The 24,421-nt window shown below is 39.3% G+C and overlaps 2 protein-coding genes across 7 annotated transcripts; one reads left to right on the top strand and one right to left on the bottom strand.

The window, feature by feature from the left end:
- Nucleotides 1-53: 53 nt before the first annotated feature.
- Nucleotides 54-11,269, bottom strand: PRPF38B (pre-mRNA processing factor 38B). 4 transcript variants are annotated; one of them, XM_081917468.1, is made up of 6 exons: nucleotides 10,781-11,269; nucleotides 6,146-6,214; nucleotides 5,260-5,411; nucleotides 5,117-5,177; nucleotides 2,886-3,109; nucleotides 54-2,143 (listed from the first exon to the last, which is right to left on the bottom strand). In XM_081917468.1, exons 1-6 carry the CDS (start codon nucleotides 11,123-11,125, stop codon nucleotides 1,288-1,290), a joined length of 1,707 nt encoding a protein of 568 aa, XP_081773594.1. In that variant the 5' UTR covers nucleotides 11,126-11,269; the 3' UTR covers nucleotides 54-1,287. The 4 variants fall into 4 exon arrangements, with proteins under 4 accessions (XP_081773594.1, XP_081773595.1, XP_081773596.1 ...); XM_081917469.1 differs by lacking the exon at nucleotides 10,781-11,269 and having other exon boundaries at nucleotides 6,136-6,214; XM_081917470.1 differs by lacking the exons at nucleotides 6,146-6,214; nucleotides 10,781-11,269 and having other exon boundaries at nucleotides 5,103-5,177; nucleotides 5,260-5,276.
- Nucleotides 11,270-11,338: 69 nt separating this feature from the next.
- Nucleotides 11,339-23,201, top strand: HENMT1 (HEN methyltransferase 1). 3 transcript variants are annotated; one of them, XM_081917475.1, is made up of 8 exons: nucleotides 11,339-11,894; nucleotides 12,764-12,873; nucleotides 14,893-15,017; nucleotides 15,856-15,968; nucleotides 17,284-17,418; nucleotides 19,929-20,111; nucleotides 21,170-21,341; nucleotides 22,558-23,201. In XM_081917475.1, the coding sequence occupies exons 3-8, from the start codon at nucleotides 14,901-14,903 to the stop codon at nucleotides 22,978-22,980; spliced, it is 1,143 nt and encodes a 380-aa protein (XP_081773601.1). In that variant the 5' UTR covers nucleotides 11,339-11,894; nucleotides 12,764-12,873; nucleotides 14,893-14,900; the 3' UTR covers nucleotides 22,981-23,201. The 3 variants fall into 3 exon arrangements, with proteins under 3 accessions (XP_081773601.1, XP_081773600.1, XP_081773602.1); XM_081917474.1 differs by lacking the exon at nucleotides 12,764-12,873 and having other exon boundaries at nucleotides 11,340-11,894; XM_081917476.1 differs by lacking the exons at nucleotides 11,339-11,894; nucleotides 12,764-12,873 and adding an exon at nucleotides 13,054-14,197.
- The last annotated feature ends 1,220 nt before the right edge of the window (nucleotides 23,202-24,421 follow it).

Raw genomic sequence — 24,421 nt, 5'->3', positions numbered from 1 at the left:
GCCCAAAATGATTTTTTTGCAGCTGGCAATGAACAAGTGGGGATAGCCACAAATAAATTAATCCAGTCTTTATTCCAGAGATTTTATATTTCTTATACAGGTCACTAGAACAAGTCTACCAAACAGAAATGAACTGTTGTGATACGATTTCTCTTTCAATACTGCATTTTGACATTATCTCACAAGTAATCAGTGTTTGAAAAAAATTATCTAGTTTTTCTGTTGCATGAGAGAAATTCTTCATCTCAAGCAATGACCACAGTCTTTGTAAAAAAAAAAAAAGAAAGACACATTATGCATTTTAAAAAAACACTATGAAGATGCTTTACTTTTCATTTATAAAAAATTATTTGGAAGCTTGAAATTGAAGTTTGCTGCTTGACCTTATTTTTCATCTTCCTGTCTCCTCCCTGATTCTGCCACTTTCACCTTTGTTAGTCTATGGTTGTTTCATAAAGCGCAGGGCAGTGGCACAACAGTTTTAATGAAAACCCTGGGGATATCATAGTGAAATAATATTTACATGAGCAATAAAAGCTAGCCAGAAAGTCTATGTAGAGATGGTAGATAGGCTTATAAATCTTAACAGTGTCCCTATGAGGTAGCACTGACTACAACATAAACCTTAGGAAAGCCTAAACCCCTGCCTTAAATTGCTACCTCCTTGAAAAGCCTACTCTAAATGCAACACTTTCTTTAGTTTCACAAATAAAATGTATTTTAAATGCTTTCCCAGGACAAGAGGTACAAATGGACACAAGTTCTAGAACTGCAACCTTCATGGATGTTCAATGCACATAAATATTTTAGATATAATACACGTTCAAGATCCATCCTTAAGAGCTTCTGCCATACTATTATGCAAAGCACAGCCATGCTAAGTCAAAGATAGAAACCATAATTCCACATCTATAAAACAAAGTAGAATTAGTGGCAGTTTTATTGCCGTATACAAATTTAACCAACATGGCAAACCATGCCAAAAGGATTAGAACAGTTTCAGGACGTATGTACAGATTGTACATTTTGGAAACATTTGAACAATAAAAAAAAATGCACAAACAGATTCGTATCATGAATTTAACTAAACAAATGGGCTGGAAATAGTCAACGCATTTAACGGGATTACAAAGGCACTTCCCTACTCAAAATAGGAAATGACAATCTGCAGCCTAGAGGGAGGTTGAAGAAGAGTGCTTATCAACTACTGCACAATTTCAACTGTAAGAAAAAATAAGCAAGATTTCAAAACATTTATAGGATTCAATGTGATCCACTTCTGAACATTCATACAGTCTCATCTTTGTTTTTAGATTGTTTTTCTTGATTCTCTCGTTCTGTACTTTGGCTCCTCTGATGATCATGTTTGTCTGAGTGGTCCTTATCACTGTGATCGTGTTTATGGGAACTTTCTTTGCTTTTGCTACGTTTTCGTGATCGCTCTTTACTGGGACTAAGGTCTCGTTTTCGGGACTTTTCAGCACTATCAGTTCTTCCTCTGCTTCCACTTCTGCTTCGCTTATTTGATTTCTCTTTGCTTTCACTTTTGTGTTTACTAGACTTCTCTTTACTCCTGCTTCTACTGTGCTTGCCAGCATTCCTACTCACACTTCTGCTCCTATGCTTCCGGTCCCTACTTCGGCTCCTGCTATGCTTCCTTTCTTTCTTGGAATCTCTTTTATCATCCCTATGTTTCCTTTCATCTTTTTCATCTTTATGTCTCCTCTCATCGATTTCACTCTTGCTTTTTCTGTCCTTTGATTTTTCTCTAGAACGATCTCTCTCCCTAGAGCGCTCTCTTTCCCTTTCAACACCTCTCTCTTTCTCATAGTCACGCTCCTTCCTTCTACTACGTTCGTTTTCTTTCTCCCTCTCCCTCTCTCTGTCTCTTCTGTCTCCTTTTCGATCACGACTTCGACTTCTGTGCCTCTCTCGGCTTCTACTTCGTCTTCGCTCCAATGCCCGATCAGAACTTCGAGATCTTCGCCTCTCCCTCTCCTTAGCTTCTCGCTCTAGTCTTTGTCTTTCCCTCTCCCGTTCCAATTCTCTATCAAAGCTGGATGACCCACGGCCTTCACGATGACGACTTCTGCTTCTTGATCTTCTAGGTGACCTCCTGGGGCTCAAGGACCTTCTTGGAGACCTACATGAAAAGAAATGCTTAAGAAATTGAATTTTCCCAACAAGAGTTTCAGCAAACTTTCACATTGTACTTTGTATACCCTTCTCGTTCTATTTCCCTGTACTTATCAAGTGTACCAAATCATCCAATATTTTTTAGAGGTCTGCATAAATATTAATAAAGTGCTCTATAGCTAGTGTTAGTGTATAGTAGAGTAGGCAAACTGTACACCATGGTCTGTTGATAGATCACTGGATAGTTTCAGGTAGACTACCTAGCACTTGATGATTGCTAGGATTCTTGCAAATACTATTGGCCTAGGTGAAAGCTAGCTCCAGCCAAGCCAAAGTGCATATTCTGGATAATAAACATTAAATGATGCCTTGTTCCAAGTATACATTTGCACCTCATAATTTTAAAACACACGTGGACCATATCTATCTGGTAAGGAAAAGGAAAACCATACATGCCTATAATCAACCCACCCACTTGTGCCAGCAGACTCTTACTTTAGCCATATACACTAAGTTAAACAAAACATAGCGTAGCTCATCTGCTATATGGGAATACCACCATTCCTATACAGGAATTGTAAGGATTATTGAGATAATGTATGTGAAGCTATCTAAAGTACTACATAAATGCTATTACTCATTTAGAAGACCACACTGCAAACATAACTACAAAAAAGTTTTGATTACGTGAAATTATAGGATGAGAACATCTAAATTAAGTAACTTATTTTGTAAAGTTAATGTATAACCTTGAACGTCTACGTTCCGCATGCCTGTCTACTTCTTCTACTCCCTCCTTGCCATCCTTCTTGATTTTTCTAGGCCTGGCTTTAATTTGTTGATCAATGTTCTTTTGTACTGGTACAGGAATCCTTGGAAATAACGTAGAAAACCATTCCAGCTTAGTTAGAAAAGAGCGCAGCATTTCTCCAATGGTCATGACACAGCCGCCACCTGCTTTCACATCAAGGTCCTTCAAAAAGCAAACACAAAACAGAACACAAATTCTGAATGTAAGAAACCATCTAGAGTTTCCTTTAGAACAAATACTACTATACTGATTGCCATCTTTCAAATTTCAAATATGACGGCTTAGCTGTTTCTGCTGGTAAATAAGTTGCCTAAGAACTTCAACTCTTGTACCTTTGCATTTGGCCCTATGTTATAGAGTGGGGAGTTGGACTTAATGCATATGCATGCAGGTGCATACCAATCCTGCAGCCAAATAGTAAAGGGCTCAGGTCTCAACAGATTAGTGTAACATTTGCTTACACAGCTGGCTTGTATGCTACCATCTTTTACTGTTATGCCACAAAATAGATCGTAACTTGCTTGACATTAATTCTCATTTTTGAGGATTGTGGTCACAACTGAACAATTGAGGATGACTATTTCCTGTCTAAAAATAACCAGAAAAAGTTGTAGTAGAAAATGGACCCTGCCTAAATCGGAAGCAATAGCAAACCAACTGCCATGAAGCAGTGAGGTTTCTAATTTAGAGTTATGCAAAAAAATAAATAAAGGAACAAATAATTGGAAACGCATAATCCATGATGACCATTGTCTCGGAAAAGGGTCATTACCGCATGAAGGCCTTCTTGCTATGCCCTCTCACAGCTCAGGACATGTTAGTCAGCTATTGTCAGGCCCAAACCTATAGTGCAAGCACACAAGGAAAGTGAGATTTGTTATCTAAAACAGGAAGAGAAAATCTCAATGTAAAATTGCTTGCACTCACACACATTTAAGTGTTCAGATATACAGTATTTCCAAACAAAACTGCTGCACAGAGATCTAAAGAAGAAAATAAAACACTGGCTTAAATGTAGTACCTGAAGTGGTACATACAAAAATAAGAGCATCAGTGAAAAAGTCAAAGCACTAACAACATTTAGCTAGATACATCCAGAGACACAACGCTGAACTGCTTTCACATCTTCAACAGTGGCAAACTGAGAAAAATGTTAATATGTAGAAATGATACTTCTGTGTTACTACAGTTTTAATTAGTTACATGAAAGAGGCCAAAGTGATCATAAAGCAGTTAATGAACAGGAACCAAGAATGCCATTCTGTATTATTAGATTAAGGGAAGTCAAAATATATGCCATTAGAGCAAAAACTACAAGTATAAAATAGTCATGTAACCTTAAAAAGAGCACTGCGTAGTCTAAGCGAGACATTAAAATTGTGTACTGGATCCCTAAAGGTCTTTTTTTGCATGGGATCTAAACATTTACTGTGGCAGTAACTAGCAAACTACACTGCAAGGTATTAGTATGAATCATCAACGACTACTTCTAGATGCAAAATTCAATAGTTCCTATAACATAAAATATACTTAGGACAAAGGCTGAAATCTGAGAAGCAGATTGATGTGTGGTAAAAATGCTGCTGAAAAGAGAATCCACGCTAAAAATAGCACATGTGCACTGGAGGAAATTACCCCTTTCAGCAGTTTCTGTATGGCCTTATTATCACTATTTGAAAGTTAAGAGGTTAAAAGCAATTTGCTAGTTCAGTGGCAGTGCTATCAATTGAAAATTTTAGAAAGCAACTACAGACTGTAGCTGTGTTCACATGCTATTGGACCGCAGATGCCCCATTCAATTCTGCTTCGTCATTGTCCATTTACTTTCACGTAAACAAACAAACAAACACCCACCTGATTTTTCAGGTTTCATACTTGGTTAAAAGATAGAGATATTGTCCCATACTGTAGTTTATCTTTCTAAGTATGCATTCCATTTCCCCCCAAGCAGTTAGGCTGGTGATATATTCAATTCCAACTTATTTTAAGGGTGTAAGAATGTCCTGTAGTCTCTGTTCATTGCAAGTTTGCAAACCATTAAAGATGAGAAAGGTTTTACTTTTCATATGGTTAAAAACTGTTTTCCAACATACAGAAGTTCATCTCAAAGTTACTTTACTTAAGATTTCAGAAAGAAAAGAAAGTAAATTATTACCCTTGTTGACATACCTCCTCATCATCAAGAAAGGATTCAAACCAGTCCCATAAATCAGTTGGAGGCTGTGTGTACCTTGAAGTACAAAGAGACTGTGTAAATTTAATAACATTTTTTGCAGCAAAGTTAGCTGACAGTTAAGTATATGGCTACTTACCTAATATACATGAATCCAAGGGCCCTAATAAAGGGGGAGTCCGTATGAGTTATCAACCCCATCACTTGCTTACGGGTAAGCTTCAGGGTAAATAGCTTGTACAGGAGACAAAAGGCTGTAGACACTATACCTCCAGTTCCAACACCACGCACCTTTAGAGATTAGGAGGAAGAGAAATACAACTCATGTAACACTAGAGAGTAAGACACTGAAGAGAAATACTTTTCACTTCAGTACATATAACATTAATGGGTTTTTTTCTGCAAGTTTGTAAGCTCAACACTTAAGGAAGGTCATCTGATTCACTTAGAAGTTGCTGAGCAGTGGGTGACTGCGCTAATATTTCCTGAAGCTGAAGAGCCCCATCCAGACATTAGGCCTACAATATTTTTGGAGGAGGTATGACTGGATTTAGTCTCCACTTCCAACTATCGAACCAGGAATGCATGGAAACTTCCCAATGGCCTAAGCTGATTGAGATCTGAATCTTAATTTTTAAAAAATAATAACCAAAGAATTTCAAGTTAAGCAGATTTAACATGGTTTATATAGAATATTTTTTGAAATTCAAAACTTTACTTGGGAATTATTTTTGAACTATTTATGAACATTTGATGATATAACAATTCAATAATATGCACTTGCCTTGCATTGTTTAGAATCCAACATTTTCTTTTTCATTCCCTATTACAAGTACCAAATCAGTCACGCTAACTTCAAAAAAATATGCCCACAATGCCCAGTCCGTTAAGGCTTTAGTGGCATAATCTATCAATTAACTTGATTAGAGCTTACAACACTAAATTTTCTGCTGAGTTCAGTGTTGCATTTTAGAAATGATTAGCTACCATATAAAAAACTTCAGAAGGCACGTACTTCTACTTACCCCTCCGCACATCCCTGTCTGGCCTGCTGTTTTTCTGCTGCCTTTCTCCCAAGGCTCAACATGTGTAACCTGAAAACAATAAAGCAATTAATCAACCCATCATCATTTTAGATTTACATTTTAACTCAGACTGTACTAAGCACAGTGTGTCATTGACACACCCATTCCTATTGCCCCCACCCTCAGCAAATAGTAAGGACAAATCATTCCTCAACCCCAAGTCCAATACAAAATGAGCTAGAAGTGTACTTGCAAATATCTATTTAAAACTAAGGTCATGTCTCATATCATATACACAATTATTTGAGAATAAGCTGTCAATATTTGGACTTGCTTTTAAATAAACAGGCAGGATTTGACTGTCAATATGGCTTTTACATTTTCAGAATACAAATATAGCACTTCAAATAATATTTATTATTGTGGCCTATGAGATGATTGGTAAATTTTGATAGGCTAGAGGTTCCAGGAGACAATAGTCTGTTCTTCAGACAAATCATGCAGTGATGTCACCTGGTTATCACTTTTCTACTTTACGCCCTCTATCTTTCTCTACAAAGTGCTCAGCTATTCAATTATTAATACCTTACCTACTTTTCATTTTCTATTTCAAGAAAATTACACTAGCTCAGTTATTATGCATTTAATTTTGTTTATCTTATGTCCATCACTTTGGTATTCTATATTAAGTGGTTTATAAATTCTAAACATGAATAATAAATGGCAAGTGTATGGTTGTGCAAAGTAGTGGTGACTTAGGCAAGAAGCCAAGGAATGGAGAAAGTAGTTCTGTTTGCTAGGGGTCCACAAATTTTGGCTGGTCTTGCAACCAGCTAAAATTGGGCTCTACACTACATGTGTGCCTATGACAAGGGGAGGAATATTTTGTCACTGATGTAATTTTGAACTTCAGAGGTATTCTGAAGCTTGTTCCTATTGCACCAAACTTGAAAAACACCTGATTATTTTCAGAGTCTTTGTAAAAGACAACAAGCCATTCTTCAGAAAGGTCAGAAATTAGGGGCTCCTGCCAATATACACAATAATCATCAGCCATTAATGGACCCTTGCCATTACCTACAGGGACTTTGAGTTCATTTGTTGAAGAACTGACTCTTGTGTGGACCATGACCATCAAAGCCTATAAGCATTACAATACAGCTTCTTCCCAAGCTGTACGTTTCGGAGCACAATTCAAAGTGTTGGTGCTGACTTTTAAAGCCTTAAACGGCCTCGGCCCAGTATACCTGAAGGAGCATCTCCGTCCCCATCGTTCAGCCCAGACACTAAGGTCCACCTCTGAGGGCCTTCTGGGGCAGTTCCCTCACTGCGAGAAGTGAGGTTACAAGGAACCAGGCAGAGGGCCTTCTGGGTAGTGGCACCCGTCCTGGGAACGCCCTTCCATCAGGAAATAAACAACTATCTGACTTTTAGAATACAGTGGTACCTCTGGATGCAAACGGGAACTGTTTCGGAGCCCCATTCGCATCCTGAGTAGAATGCAACACGCGACCGCGCGTCTCGCCGCTTCCGCGCATGATGTCATTTTGAGCGTCTGCGCATGCGGTAAAACCTGGAAGTAACGCGCTCCGTTACTTCTGGGTCACAGCGGAGCACAACCCGAAAATACTTAACCTGAAGCTACTTCAACCCGAGGTATGACTGTACATCTGAAGGCAACCCTGTTTAGGGAAGTTTTTAATGTTTGATATTTTATCATGTTTCTAATATTCTGTGGGGAGCCACCCAGAGTGGCTGGGGAAACCTAGCCAGATGGATGGGGTATGAATAATAATCATCATCATAATATAGCATAATTTGCTCCAAGATACATGGGAAGAGAACATGTTGTGGCTCTTCACCACCCCATCTCTGTACCGATTTCCAGGCATGGAATTTTTGTACAGTGCATGCTCTTCTCAATCTAGTCCAGGTTTTCTATGCTATCTTCACAGTGGGAAGGGCTCCCACTTCAGTGTTACAGGTGCCATTTTGCTCTGTGCACATATTTAACTGAAAAATAATTAAAAGCTTGGAGAGGACAGAGAGTATGATTCTAAAGCTCACCACTGTTTGTTCCCAGTACAGCATGGTTTCACATTACATTGAAACCATCTCCAAGGCTGCAATTCTATCCATCCTAAGAAGCTTGTAAATCTCAGTGTAATAAAGAGCATACATTTGAGTAAACGTGATTGCTCTACACTTCATATGAAAACTATTTCAACTTGTTCTTATTTATTTGAAGTATTTCCAATATACATGATTTACATATGTAAGACAATTTTGACTGACAAATTACAGAAACTTAATAGCTTTCCCCATGTTTCCTATGTTTTAATTTAAGCATGAATGAAACATGTTATTTGAAAATGTTGCTTTAAGTTAACTTTGGGGGTAAAAGAGGCAGTATGAAAAAAAATAAAGGAAGGAAAAAATGAGGAAAGCAATTCTTAATCAAATAATAGAAATTGTAAAATAAAATAATAGAATCACAGAGTTGGAAGGATCCCCTTGGATCATCTAGTCCAACCCCATGTGATGCAGGAATATGCACCCATATGAGGATCAAATCCTTGACTTTGGTGTTTTCAGCACCACGCTCTTACCAACCGAGGTAACCAGCATATCAGATATAACTGACATTTCTGGCAAGTATATCTTACATTTTGGTAATCTTTGGAAGGGCACGGTGGCGGGAGGCCTCGTTAGGGAAAGCACACCTCAGTTTAAGAACGGTTTTGGTTTAAGGACAGACTTCCGGAACAGATTAAGTTTGTCAACCAAGGTACCACTGTATATTAAGTGGTATAGAAAATAAAGAATCAGTAGTCAATATTTCGCTTAAGGTAGCATTTTTTGAAAGTGAGGCAATTTAAACGTAGATGGACCCTACAAGCTCTAGAAATAAATCATTTGCTAGTTAAAAAGAATGAGGTTTTGTTGCTTTTAAATTAAGTGGTAAAAAGAGTCACACTATGCCACACTATAACCAATGAATGATCAGCAAGAGAAAAAGTCAATGCAATTAACCGAAGGTCGTAATGCCTCCTGGAAAATGCAGATAGATCTGATTTCCCTATATTTGATGTTATGAAGATATGGATTAAGAGAACAGAAATGGAGAAAAACTTGGAACATAAACACACTTATTTATGAGCTCAATTAATTTCAATTCAATAGCCCAATCTAACAGCCCACTTGATTTCTGGTTGTGATCCCCCCTAAAAGTCTTGAGCATATCAAATTATTCTATAACAAAGTACACTAAGTGATTCAGTAGCAACAATGTAACCTATGGAGAGTTCAAGCCCTTCCTCCTGTATTCCCTCAAGTCCCATACCAAAGTTATTTGAAAAGGACCACAAAGTACAGAAAAATAAGTGAATATAAAAAGGCAACGGTAGCTATATCTGTAAGAAAACCCCCCACCAAGATCTAGTTGGATAGTACTTTTATTGAGACTACCCAAAATGTCATAAACATGTGGCACTTTTGAGTTCTTCAGAACTGTTAATCAGTTATGATACACAAAAGGGGTGTGGTTGGAGAATAATAAATGGCTACATCATTAGCCCCATTTTTTAACTGTTCCCCCCCGCCCCCTTTTGTGACAATCTGGTTGGTCCCAAATGATATCACTCCACTTTAGGATATCTAAGTGGTGGGCTAGGTTCTGGGTGAAGGATGGGGAAGTTGTGGCTCTCCGTATGTTTTTCGACTCCAAAAACACCTGAAAGGCCACAGGATTCCCATCATTGTGTTTTAGCTCCGCAATTCAGGCTCACACCTGAACAGTAACGTTTCAAAGCTTAAACTGTTTCATACAAAATAAATGACAGTCATAATCTTCCAGGTTACAGAACCCCGATTTAATCAATAAAAGACTGTTAGCAGCCATAAGAATGACTGAAAGCAGGGTCACACAGATCAAACTAAACAGCTTTTACTCACAGTATCTGGAATACACAGCGTATTAGAATTCCACTTTAAGACAGTCAAAATCAACTAGTAGGCCTAAAATTTTAACCTATTAGCATTAAAATTAGCAGGACAGTGTTATGTTGGAATAAAGCCAACGTAACAGAGTATGCAGCTGCTGGTTACCTCCTGCTGAATTCCTCAACCGCCTGTTTTAGATCTTTGGCTAGGAAAGGACGTGAACATGCTGCCCAGTGCAATGGCCAGTTTTAACACACACGCAGCGCTGGCAATAAGTTTCTAAATTCAACCAACATACAAGTCTGACTGGTAAGATATTGGGGGGTTGGAAGAGAGATAGAGAGAGATCGAGATCTGGAGTTTGGATTGAGACAAAGAATTGCATAGCCATTTCCCAAAGAAAAAAGTAGCCACATTACAACTACATTGCCTTCTCTCTGACGATCGTGGGAAGAAATAGGTTAGCATCTCCCATTTTGATGGCGAGACTGGAATAAAATATTCATTATTATTAAAAATAGTATGGGAATGGATTGTGGAAGAGACAGCTGCGAAGAGCCTTATGTTTTTTGGGCCCAGGCCAGATGAGATCTGCTCGGCCACGCGGTGATGAGCGAACCAAAGGATTTGAAAACAAGAATCTCGCCGGCTTCCTCCGAAAGGACCTAGTTCCTTCCCGGGTTCCCGGCTCACCTTGAAGTAGATTTCGTCGACCACCTCGTGGTAGGTCTTGAGCTCGTAAAGCTGCACCTTGAAGTAGGGCGAGGAGAGGATGTTGGTGAGGATCATGGGGTTCAGGTTCATGGTCTTCTCGTTCCCCCACAGGGGCAGCACGTTGCCCTGCTTCCCCGAGGCCGCCGGCTTGGGCCCCGCGCTCTGAAGCGGCAGCGGAGGCGACAAAACGGCGCCGGCCTGCGGGAGCGGGAGAGGCGGCTGCTGCTGCTGCTGTTGGCCTCCCGGCTGCTGCTGAGGCGACTGCTGCTGCTGCTGCTGTTGGTGGCAGTTCCCGGCGCCCACGACGGGGCAGTTGTTGGCCATGGCGTCGCCGGAGAGGGGCGACTCCCGCTCACACCGAAACAGCGGTCGGCCGAGCAAAGGCCGCAGCGGCGAAGAGGCGAGCGGAAGCCTCTCGGGGAGAACGCTGCCGAGCCGAGCTCCGCCAACCGCCAACAAGATGGCGGCCGCTGCGGAAGTGACGGAAGGGCCTTCCCGGGCTCGGGCGGCCAATCAGAGCGGCGGGCGCTGGCGGAAGTGGGCGGTTGGGTTGAGGCTGCGCATACGTTAGGGCGGCGGCAGCAGTGGCGCTTCAGATACGGCTCCGAGAGTACGAAGAGCGGGACTTAAGCGCTTCACCTCAGAGTGGGCCGCACCGTTTCGATATACACCCGGGCCAGCTGGGGTGAACGGTGAAAGGCCTCTGGACGAGCCAGTTCCGTTTCGCTGCTCGGAAAATGCCCTTTGGGAAGGAAGAGGAGTGAAAACACCGCTTCTTCCCACAAAACACACACGTTGCCTTTCTTTAAAGTAGAAATTATCAGGAGACGAGAAGCAGGCTGCGGCCTTCGAGTTTTCGAAAGTAGAGGCGCCCCTTGTCCCTTTGCCTAAAATGTCAAGTGTTGGTAGTCTGTTACAAATAGCCTTGTAAAAGCCAAGAGGTGGTCGTGTGGGTTTGTAATAATAAGAAAAATCCACTCAGTTTGCAGCAAGCCTTTTATTAGGTTAAGTAAAACTTTGCAAAATACTTTGCAAGGTTTATTTGTTTTTGTTTTATAGATCGGTAGGACTCTTCTTCAGGCTGGATTGGAAGGTAAACAGGACCAGGGGAGCCTAGCTGATTGTTATTGTTGTTATTATTATTTGTTACATTTGTATACTGCCCTCCATCCAAAGATTCCTGGGTCGTTTTAATTCTGGATGTGGGTGGAGGTAGCAGTCATTCAAAGGAGACTATTAGGTGCTGTGCAGGTTTCAGAATGCGCTTAAAGCTTCTGTGAAGGTGCATTCAGTAGCCCCATATTTGAAACTATAATTGGTACTTATAAATTGAAAATGTAAAATCTAGCTGTTCCAAGTCTCTTCACTAATAAGTGAAATGCACAGGTTCCTTGGTAGGTGGAAAATGAGAACAAAGAGAATCTAGGCAGGTTTATTATTATTAAAATATAGAATATAAAAATTAGGTGGTGTGCTAGGCTTACATTTATTTAAGAGCAGCAAAATTGGGCAGTAGATCTATGGTACAACCCTAGGCATATTGACTCAAAAATAGGTCTCATTGAGTTAAAAGGTAAAGGTCCACTCATGGACAACTCTGGAGTTGTGGCACTCATCTCGCTTTATTGGCGGAGGGAGCCAGCATACAGCTTCCGGCTCATGTGGCCAGCATGACTAAGCCGCTTGTGGCGAACCGGAGCAGCGCATGGAAACGCCGTTTACCTTTCTGCCAGAGTGATACCTATTTATTTACTTGCACTTTGACGTGCTTTCGAACTGCTAGGTTGGCAGGAGCAGGGACCGAGCAACAGGAGCTCACCCCGTCGCGGGGATACCTGCGTTGAGTTTACTTGCTCCCAAATAGGGAGATTGCAGCCTAAATCTAGGGACCTTTATTGTGGTGCTTCAAGGTTCATTCTTTTTTCTAATGCTGTGCGAATGGCATATGTTTTTGTGAACTAGAACCCGCTTCGTTGGATGTAGGACATGAAGGTGTTGGTTTTCCCCTGCTGCTTGTTCCAACCATAGGAAGCTGCCTTATACTGAGACAGACAATTGATCCACCTTGTTCAGTACAGTATTGTCTACATGGATTTATTTATTTATTTATTTATCTTATTAAATTTCTCTTCCACCGTCCATCACAGGGCAGTTTACAATATAAAAAAGCAGACATACATAATGTAGTGACAAATAAAAACATTGGCCCTCGCCACACAGAACGTCTAGAGATTTCATGTATGTGGGAGTGAACTGTAGTCCAGAGAAACCTAGGCTTCAAAATTATAGCACGATCCTATCTAATCGGAAGCAAGTCCTGTTGAGTTTGGTGGGGCATACTCCCAAATATGTGTTCATAGAATTGAGCTTAAATTCATTAGCCTTTAGTATAGTGCCAGAAGGATCTTTCTTATAGCTAAATAGCTGCTGCAGAATGCCTCCCGACTGCACCGTAAATTTTAAAAAAGTAGAAGAGAAACAAGTATTTTTTTTTAAAAAAAAGCAGGGAATAGTGCTGTGCAAATAATAAAGCATTCAGAGCAGAATCCTATCTATTAAACTTGGGGGTGTTATGGAGCAGACTGACAGGAGAAATAGTGCCCAATTTCGGGGCTGGGTACAGTGTGTAATGTGAGCCTGCTCACTTAACATTTCTTCTGTCTCACAGTGTGTTTAGAGACAGCGTTTAGCACAATTATTTCAGTTGTCTTGAAAGCTAGACATTTGCCAGTCAGAGACAGCCTCAGCACAGGAAAAAGAAAAATATATTTCCCCTTATTTAGTATTTTGTCAAGAAGCTTCTGGAACATTTTGATGAGACAACCTCATAAAATCATTGAAAAAGCAGCGTTGCCAGTAACGTCAAAACATTTTTTAATAATTTTGTAGTTCATACTAATTAGACTTGCCAACCGTCTGTTCACAGCAGGTGCAATGCCTGAACAGTACTAAAATGTGGTATTATGTGCTGCATGCTGGATTTATTTAAAATTATGGCTATTAATAAAGAACAAATTAACATTTATACCTTAATCTTAAAACATATTTACTCAGAGGCAATGCATATAGATTACAGTATGGCTTACTTCCAAGTGCATGTGCTTAAGAAAGAGCAATCGGCCTTTTCAAGTGTTAAACAATTATGCAATGGGAAATGATGGTAGTAACCGGTGCTTTTTCTCAGCTGGAGTGCTCCGGAGCACAGTTCTGGCACCTCTTGTGGGGAGGGGGGTGCCATTGCGGGCTGGCTCCAGCCCCTGCCTACTTACTGCCTTTATGTACTTCTGAGAAGCCCAAAACAAACATTTCAAGGGAACCTGACCTATGTGTGCAAGTCTACTTTTTAAAAGATCTATGACTCCACCTAGCTCCTAGCTGTGATTGGTCAAGCTACAGGTGGGGCCAATTTGTATTTCCTTTTCTTCGATCTGTCTGACGTGTAGCGGTGGTGGGATTTAGGGTTTTCAGCAAGACCTCTACCATTGCATGAATGCATGCGTGTTTGTGTAAGGGCTCTTCCAAGTTGCTCTAGCCATCTGTCTGAATCTTAAGAGAACTTGGGGGGCCATTTATTTGACCTGCACCAGAACCAAGGGTGACCCCCAAACCAGCTTGATAGATAGCTTGTTGTAGTTTTTAGCACCTCTGTGGGTGGTGAAAGTTCCTGTTGCAAAACCAGCATCTGTTCAGAGCTACCTCGAGTCACCCAGTGACTTATTGTAACAACTTCATGGTGAATTCCAGCACCTATTTTTCTTGAAAAAGAAGCACTGGTAGTAGCCTCTTTTGCATTATTAACAATAACCAATAAACAAAAGGCTTTATTGTATGCATTAATAACATATTTTATATCAGAAGCTAGAAACTAATCTTGATGTTTGTATCAAGTTTTGCCAACCAATTTCATGGAGAAAAGATGTGAAGGAAATAAACACATGGGATACCAAAATGCTACCTGCCAAAATGGTGACAATTTTTGTGTTAGATTTCAGACTGAAAGGAAAGCAAGAGCCAAGAATGCTCAGGAATTTCCAAGCTGCAAAATAATTGTTATATAGTATTTCTAAAACATTCCTATCTTTTGTTTTTAGCCTTGGCTATGGATGCAAAAATGCAAAAGGATGAACTGACAAGGACAATTAAATTTATGCCACCACTATACAAACAACGCTACCTGTTTGTTAAACAGTTAGTGAGTAAACATAAACCTAAAAAGGTTTGTATATGTTTCTTAGCAAAATATGTTCTTTATAGTATCGCTAACTGCTTCAGAATTGTTGGCCTTAGTCTTGCTGTGATGTGACACACTTAAACATAATTGAGCTAGACAGGCACTTCCATGCGGAAATAGTACAAATAAGGAAAACGTAAATGGGGTGATCATAAGGGGGTGCTTTGTATTACTTGTCTCTTGTCTCAAATTTGCTGCATTATTTTAAAGTGTCTCAGCCACTTGGAGACCAATTCCAAACCCTGACTAGGAGCATGAGGGCTTGTAGAGTGGAGCTGTATAGCTAACACTGTAGTCACAGAACCTGTTCTTGTGCCAACCAGGACAGGAGGGGAGGAAAAGTGCTTCTTTGCTGCCCAGATAGAATTTTTCACACGCACACACAATCTCCTTTCCTTCTGTTGTATGCTTGGTACAAAGAGCTTCTGTTAAGCCAAATTTCACTGTTAAGTCCAAATCAGGAAACATGGTTTAAGGTTGGTTAACAGACTTTTAAGTCATGGTTGCCTAGTTTGGAGTTAACAGAAAACTTTGCCTTAATGCTAACCACAGAGTTTATCTTGCATTAATTGGGTCCTTGGATTCCCCACCCCCCACCCCAGTGGAGTCAGATCTCACATCTTCCCTGCCCTTTGGCAAACTAAGGGTGATACCCAACTAAGTTGTCTGTTTTGAGTATGACTAACCCTCTGTATGTCACCCTAAGTGCAAACAAATTCAGAATTAAGGAGCGGTTTTGATTCCTAAGCTACTAATGACTTTAAAGTTGTATCAGTTTTAGTTATGGACTAAAACTAGTTATGTATTTAATTCTAATTGACAGGTGGCAGATTTGGGATGTGCTGAATGCAGGCTACTCTGGATGCTGAAATTCTGCAGCTGCATTGAAGTGCTTGTTGGGCTAGATATTAGTGAAGATGTGATGAAGGAGAATATGTAAGGAGAAAAAATATCCTTTAATTTCTTTTGCAAAAGCTGTTTGCTGTGGCTTGGAAATTTCAGAATATATATATATCTCAAAATCAGCCATTCAGTTCCTAACACGAGATTGGGGGTTGGCTACAGCAATGGTGAGGAATCTAGCTCATGGGCCACACTGGGCCTTCTCATTTGGCCTGGCGGTGCACTGGGATTCACTAGCTCTGATAATCAGGTGATGGTTGAGTCTCGTGGAGCACTGTGCAGCTAGCTTTATCTGTTCCCACCGCGATCAGCCTAATTAAGAAAGCATGTGTTACAGTGCAAACAGTGACAATAACACTGTTTCCCTGGAGTTAGGAAACTGTGTGATCACCATGGTTTGCTCTTCTTCACATGGCTTCATAATTAGTATTTTTCAGAGTCGTTAGCACCTTTTAGGTTTGAAAATATTTCATTTGATTAATATTAATAGTTAACAAATGAATATTTAATATTGTGGTTTCGTTGCTAGTACCAGACTAGGTAGAGTACACAGAATATACCTAAATCGCTTCAATCTAGCAGTGGAAAGAAAAGCAATGTCAACTGAGAAAAAATACTGAAAACTAATCTGAGGATGAATATTATTATGTGTCATATCCTATGCCATAGTATTTTACATTTGGAACAATGTATGTTTCTGGTTGGACCACTCCAATATTATTATTAGCAGTTCTCTAATACATCTGAAAGAGTAGTTAGCTCCTGATAAGCTTTGCTCGGCGTCAGCAAACTGCACTCTTCTCCATTTTCAATTTCTTAAGTTATTTTCCTTTGTAAAAAGCCTTAAATGTTGTTGGGACAGTCACACACAAAAATTGTACTATTTTTGTTGAAAGTAAGATACTCAGTTTGTGGGAATTATACCCAAGAAAAATATCTTCTAGAGTTTATCTTCAGTTGTGTTTTGCCGTCTTCCCATTTTTATCTAGTTTTTAAATAATTTGTTAATGTTATTGTTTAATTTTTTTATGTAAAATGCATAGACATTTTTACTATATTAAATGATGAAAAAGAATAAAATTGAAACATCAAACTTGCACTGAGAATTACTTCTAATTGTGCACAGTTGTTTCTTATGGTGTCAAGTAAGGGCATTAAAATGCGTTTCCTGTGCAGACTGTAGAGCTCCAGCAAATCCAGTATTATATTGTACTGACTTGCCTTCCATTTCAGCTAGAGTCAATTGGAACTTCCTGGTGCACCAGTAGTTAGATGAAGTGGGGGGTAGTATGGGTAAAAGTAAATGTCTCTTGAGGTCTTCTATACTGTACAACTTGTTTGCTTGTAGGCATACACTATCTCCCCTTCCTGGTGACTATCTCCAGCCAAGTGAAAGACGTCTGACAGTTATCCTCTATCAGGGTTCAGTTGCTCACAGAGACCCTTGTATGCTGGGCTTTGATATGATAACATGCATTGAAGTGTGAGTATTCTACTGAAATACTTTATTTGGCAATGTTTTTCAGGTTTTGGTTTGAAAAGCATGTCAATTTAAATACATTTTCTACCATATATAACACACTTTCCTCTTCCCTAGTTCCAAGCAACTTCTCAAAAATAAAGGAGTGTGCCATCTTTTAACTTCTTAAACTTAGGACAATACAAATTAATACAGTTGGGATGGTTGAGACTGTTGTGTGGTGTAGCAATACTTTGAAACAAAGGGCATAGAAATATTCATGGAATATCCAAGGGTTTGGTGAGGTGGAGAACCCATAGCTCAATGGAAGTGTGGATGGGAAGACCTAGGATCCGTAACATAATGCTAGAGTAGGCTTAATTTCTGGAGAAAGGCTAAGAGCTCTGCAGGATAATAACATAATACTCCTGCAGGATCAAACTAAAGGCCCATCTGCTCCAGCATCTTGTTTTCAGTTTCCCCAGATCACTCTGGGAAGTCTGCAAGCAGGACCGGAGTGCAGCAGAATTCTTCCCCACTTGTGATTCTCAGTAGCTGCTGTTCAAAGGCGTCCTGCCTTCCAGCAGTAAAGGTATATCACAGTCATTGATAGCCTTATCCTGAGTGAATTTGTCGAATCCTTTTTTAAAGCCATCCAAGTTGGGAGCCATTACAAAATATTGTGGAAGTGGATTCCACAATAACTATATGCTGTGTGTTTTGGGATTAGAGCCCCTCAAGTTCTGGGGGACCTCTGGCTTGATGATTAATTAGCAGAGTTGCAGACCTCTTGCCATAGCGTGCATTCCAAGAAAAAACACTGGACGCAGAAGAGCGCTAGGAATAATTTACTAAGGCATAAATCATGTGGTTCTTTGTCAAAGCCTTGACAAGGTGCATCTTGGGCATAAAAATCAGTTCAGCATATAAAATCTAACACTATACAAGAATGCACTGAGAGTGAGGAAGTAAGAATCCAGGCAGATAGAGAATCAAAAGTAAAGTGTAACTGCTCACTGGGTAGCTGATACATGTTCCCAGTTACCTTGAAGGGAGATGTAGTCAAAACAATATTCACCTTGCTTCTTAGCAGAAATGAAAAGTGCTGAGCAGCTAGAATTCTTTCTAGCATGTTCCAGCTTCAGTTTCTGCACATACAAAGAATATACTAGAAAAACTTCTGTTTACTTAAATAAACTGGAAATGATTTCTGTACCTGAGAAACGTCATTCATCCTGATAGTGTGAACTAGGGCTTACGAATCTTCCAACTTTGGTGTCATTTTGGTTGCCCCTTTTTTGAACTTTTCCTGACTCTACAATATCCTTTTTGAGGAGAGGCAAACAGAACTGTACACAGTATTCCAAGTGTGGATGCGCCATAGATTTTGTCCAACAGCACTATGATATTGGCAGTAGGATTGATATTGGCGGTATTATTTTCAATCCCTTTTGTAATGATTCTTAACATAAAATCCACCTTTTTCATATGTACTGCATGCTAGGTCAACATCTTCAAGCTATTCACAGTGACCCAAAGGTCTAGTTCTTGTACAGTCACTGGCAGTTCAGACTTAACTGCCGGATTAACATATATGTGAAACGAGGATTTATTTATTTTTGCCTCAATGGGCATCCATTTACGTACACTTGCTTAAATTCACTGCCATCGTTTGGGGAGGTCCTTTTTGAACTCCTTTTGGTACAATTGATATAATCACCTCACTGCTTACTACTAGCTACAGATAATTTATGAACAAGTTAGAAAGCATAGGCCCCAATACGGATTCTTTGGTACTCCACATCCTTCCATTGGAAGAGCTTTCTCTTTATTCCTACTCCCTGTCTTTAACAGAAACATTATCAAAACCTCTTTGAAAGTCTTAAGTACACTGTCAGTTGTATTGCCTCTATCTATATGTTTGTTTATACTCTAAATTAGATTGATGAAACAGGTCTGGTTCTGCTTCAGAAAGACTTATTCTTCCGTATGTTTTGTAATTCTGCCTTTAATAATGCTGTCCCTCAATTTTCCCAAAACAAATGTTATACTAACTGGCCTGTGAAATCCTAGATCCCATCTGGATCCCTTTAAAAATGGTTTTACATACTTTACATTCCTTAAGATGGGTGCCTGGCGTGCTCTGGTCCATGGGGTCATGAAAAGTCGGACATGACTAAACGGCTAAACAACAACAAAATATAGATGGTGATTAAGAACTCTTGGGTGGATTGTCATCCTGACCTGATGATTTGTCAGTTTTTAATAAGATGTAGAACTAGGTAAGGACTGAGATAGGTCTTGGTTAGAGACCAGGGAGAACTGCATAGCTGAAATATATATAATACTAGGCTAGTTGGATCAAGTATAAAATAGTGTCATACTTTTAGATAGAAAAACAAAGTTATCTTGAGAATATATCCTTTCTTATATCAGACTTACTGTAATTGTGCAACTTTGCTACTTCATTCAAGTATGTAGTGTACACAGTTAATCTGCTTGGTAAGAAGATCCTTGTAACCTTCTATCTTCAGAATAGAACACCTGGAGGCAGAAGAGCTGGACAAATTCCCAGAAGTGGTATTTGGTTTTATGTCTCCAGCCATGGTCATAATAACAACACCAAACTCAGAATTTAATTGTTTGCTTCCAACTGTAACATTATTCAGACACCCAGATCATAAATTTGAATGGAATCGTGCACAATTTAAGAACTGGTAAGTTCATTCCATGTTTTATATGCTTCCAAAAAGTAAAACAAAAACAGTGGTGTATATTTTAGTGTAGGCTATGGGGGAATAAAATAAAACCTTGCTATACCCTTCAAAAGCTTTTATGATTTTGAATATACTGTGGTGACTGCCATAGCCTACCTTATATGTTAATCATTTTGGAAATAACAGTAATTAAAGTGAAGGACAACCATTGGTTGTCTAGGCGTAGCTTTTTCCACCCCAATAATCTCACAATATGTAGAATGTAGGTGAGACAAGAAATTGACAACCATTTCTGATCTATGTATTTTCTTCGTTGTGGGGATTCCATATTTTTTTTAAAGACATGAGCACCATTGTAAAGATACGGAGATTTTTTAGGTGAAGTGGGATTGGTCTCAAAGAAGGAATATCCTCTAATATAGGGATTGTCTCAAAATTCCTGCATAATATTTGCTCCACTCTACCATCGCTCCAAATTTCCTCTTCTCCCCCCATCCTTCAGTGGGGTACCAGCTCCACTAAACCTTCACACAAACACATATCTTAATAATGCTTAAGAATTATTAAGAATATTCATGATCCAGTTTGAGAACTCTCGCATTACTATTATAATGAGGGTGAAGCTTTATGCTCTTTGCTGTCTATTTCATAGTCTAAAGAACAGAACAGGCTCCTGGAAGTCAGTGAAGGCTGGGTATATTTCTAATTGACAGAACAAAAGTTTGTTGGCAACAATCATGTGTTGTTTTCAAATTCAGGGTTGGACAGAACAGGAGTTGTTTTTGTCTCACTGGCCTTGTCTGTTGAGCTGGTGAGGAGGTGTCTTTGTTCCTAACAGCTACAATCTCCTGTCACTGCTGCCATCTCTCTACATCTACTTATCCACACAGGCATTGTTAATAGGAAGGAAGAACTGCCTCTCTCGCAAGAATGGCTTGTACTCGTGATGGGAGATTTGGCAGTACTCACTATAACACATGTTTGATAAGTAAGATAGAGCTGTTAGGATTGGTCTTTCAAAGTTACTTGCACAATTTGTTGTTTTGTCATAAATTTAGGGCCCAAGATGTTGCAGCTCGCTATGACTATACAGTGGAGTTTACTGGATTAGGAGCCCCACCTCCTGAAAAAGATGTTGGAACTTGTACACAAATAGGTGTGTTTGTGAGAAAATACCAGAATGATGGACCTACACAGTTTGAGAAATGCAAGGAACACGTTTATAAAACCGTAAGTGGATCTTTTGCTTCTGTAAGGAGGAACAAATTCAGTATAAAGTGGTTACATAGTAAAACATAACACGATAACTGAAATAGAAGTCTATGTATTGAGTTTGTGCTGAATTGATATCCAGTGAACCTTGTGACTGATCAGCGGTCAGTGTCACAATACATACTAGGAAAGAAGTTCTTTTGATTCTGACTTTCAAAACAAATGTGTTATGATTGATGAACACCTGGCATGGAGAGGCAACTGGGCATTTAAAATGACAAAAAGAATGAGAATAATTGTTAATTAGCCCTAAAATATTATCAAACATCAAATCATTTATCCCGGGAGGAAAATGTTACTTAGAATGTTTTCTTCCCAGTTTCAGTGTTTAGTAATATTATTGGATATTGAACTGTAGAAGCACACTTGTTTTTAATAACTTAATTAAAGCTTTAGACCCTATGAAGTAATTCCCACCTTTTTGCCTTTTTTTAACCTATAATTCCCACTAGTATCAGCTAGATTTAAACCCAGGTCCAAGCCTAACACTTTGTTCGGTGGGCCACTCTGAACTTGGATTGTACTTTTAAGATGGGAATAAGGCAGTGTAGGAGTATCAACCATATTGCTCAAAATTAATTTAAAATTGTTTTTGTTTTATTTCCAGTAAGTGGGTAACTTATGGAAGAAAAGCTAACTCAAACTAAGGATTTGTTACTTTAAGGTTGCAAGCCTATTCATACTTACTTAGGAGCAAGTTCCATTAAATTCAGTGCAACTTACATTTCAGCAGACGTGCAAGGGACTGTATTGTGATAGGGCTCTTGCTAGTTTGCCCAAATTCTACCTAATTTTGCAGGGAGGCTTACTCACACCGCATACTACAGGGCTTGCTTCTGAGGTTTTTTTTGTTTTTTAAGAAGCACACAGATAGATGTTATTGAAAATTGAACTGAGGAGCATGTACAACCGTTTTATGGTCAGAAGGCCACACAGTTGTAGGCTATGGTCTATCTTAAAAATCAGCAGGAGAATTATGTTTGCATTCGTCAAACAAGTAAGGACAGGCGGTTTTCAGCTTTATTTTGTGTATTGTAAACATGTTAGAAAAGGTCCAGTAGAGCTATGCCTAGTTTAATATACTGTAACATAAAATGCTGAGTATGTGAAATGCTTTGAACAGTTAGAATGTGCTAACAATAAATAAGCCACATCTTTGTTTTCCATATCAAAGCTTTTCAAAGCTGAATATCCAAGCCTTAAAGATGAAAAGTATTTGCAGACTGCAGTGGTCAATGAAGTTATTTGGACAGCACAAATAATTGCACGGAGACTCTGGGACCACGTAAAAACTGAATATAAAAAACCCTGTTATGACTCTGAAACAGAACCTAAATTCCAACCATCTCACCATAGTCTGAAGTATTTCAAGCATCTGCCTTTAACAGAAGCCAACAATAAAAGTTTGCAGCCATTTATTAATGGAAACTCTGTCTACATACCTCTTGCAAACATTCTTTCTTTTCCTAAAGTGAATAAACTTTGTGGAACAGTTGAAACACTAAGCAATCTCATAACTGGCAAAGTCACACTCAGCCATGACGGATCTGGAGTGCTGATTGATGCTGAATATGAAAATGAAGAGATGGAGAATTAGCAAATGCTTTCAAAAATACTTGTTCTTGGTACTACTTTGCAAACTGGAGGAGTCCAGTGAGCAGAATTCTGCTAGTTGCTGGATTTAATAACTCAACAGATTGGACTGGCTACTAAATATTTGGATCAGGTGCCATCTTTTTGTGTTGAGGTGGGCTAGAATAAGATGCTCCTACCTAATTATTTTGATTGAGAAATAAACATGTACCTTCCTCAACCCAACTGCTTACAACAGTAGTTAGTAGAACAGAAGTCAGAAGACAGTTTTCTGTCTGTGAACAGAAAAAGTAATGTTTAAGATGCATTTTTTGTATTGAAAGGTGGTTTTGCAGAAGTTTGTGTACTATATTATGCAACACTACCGTTATCAGTATCTTTATAGTACAAGTTTAGTTGAGAACTAAATTAGCTGCTTAAGTTAATGCTAGGTGTAATGCTCTCTCTCTCTCTGTGCTTTTAAAATAGTTTTTTTCAGAACCATTCACACTGTTCTATATAGAAATGAGTTTGTAGATGCTGTCCAATAAGGGCTTTCAAATAAGATTGTAAAATACTACTTGCTGAACAAAGTTGTAAAATACATTTGCTCACCTCATCCACAGACTGATTCTAACCCCCAAAGTATCAGCATAACCTTGGGGACTGCTAGGTTTTGATTATAGAAAGGAGGAGCAGCAATTCTTTTCCTTAGTCTCAACATTATAATGGTTTGATCAAGGACAAGGATGTGGCCTCCTTTTTAAATTCTGGCCTCTACTCCTATGAGTTACGTGCAAGATGGCAGAGACTACTCATTCATCTAGCAGTACTGCAAACACCAGCCATAGGATAGCCTTATTAAAGCCTCAAGTAACTGAAGTTATGCATTGCTTCCTGCATGTATTACCTGTTCAAGTATGCTTTTCTTTAATTACAGTAGTTGGTAAACAGATTGGCATATGAGCAGATGTAGTTGTACATAAATATTGTTCCTGTGTAACAGTAAACATCCTTTGCTAAACAAATATTAGACAATTCTATCTCACTAATCTTTCAACAATTTCAACCACAAGGTGGCATGCTTCTCCATAAAGCATTTGCTTGGCATCCTGTCCTCATGTAACAAAAAGGAATGCAGCTTTTTCCAATATCCCTACCACCACCACCTTGGTAAAAAGTCAGGGGACTACTGCAGTGTTGTTTTTATACCAGAGGCAACAGACATGATTGGGCAAGAGGAGATGGTTTGGTACCTTGTTGCTCTTTGACCTTTTCCCTAATTCACTTGTCACATTTTAAAATGCTAGGATAGATTATTGTTTTTCTACTTCTACCTTCTTAAAATGTAATGCTCTCTATTACAGTTGCACTGCAGCAGCTTTCTCCTTGTACTATAACCAGAACACTGCATCACTTCCCAGCCTGGCCCGATTCCAAGCCCTTGCAGAGCGTACAACCGTAGC

The sequence above is a fragment of the Podarcis melisellensis genome (assembly GCF_964234715.1).
Source record: "Podarcis melisellensis genome assembly, chromosome: 6".
NCBI classification, from domain to species: domain Eukaryota; kingdom Metazoa; phylum Chordata; class Lepidosauria; order Squamata; family Lacertidae; genus Podarcis; species Podarcis melisellensis.
This window is presented reverse-complemented; position numbering and strand designations above follow the sequence as displayed.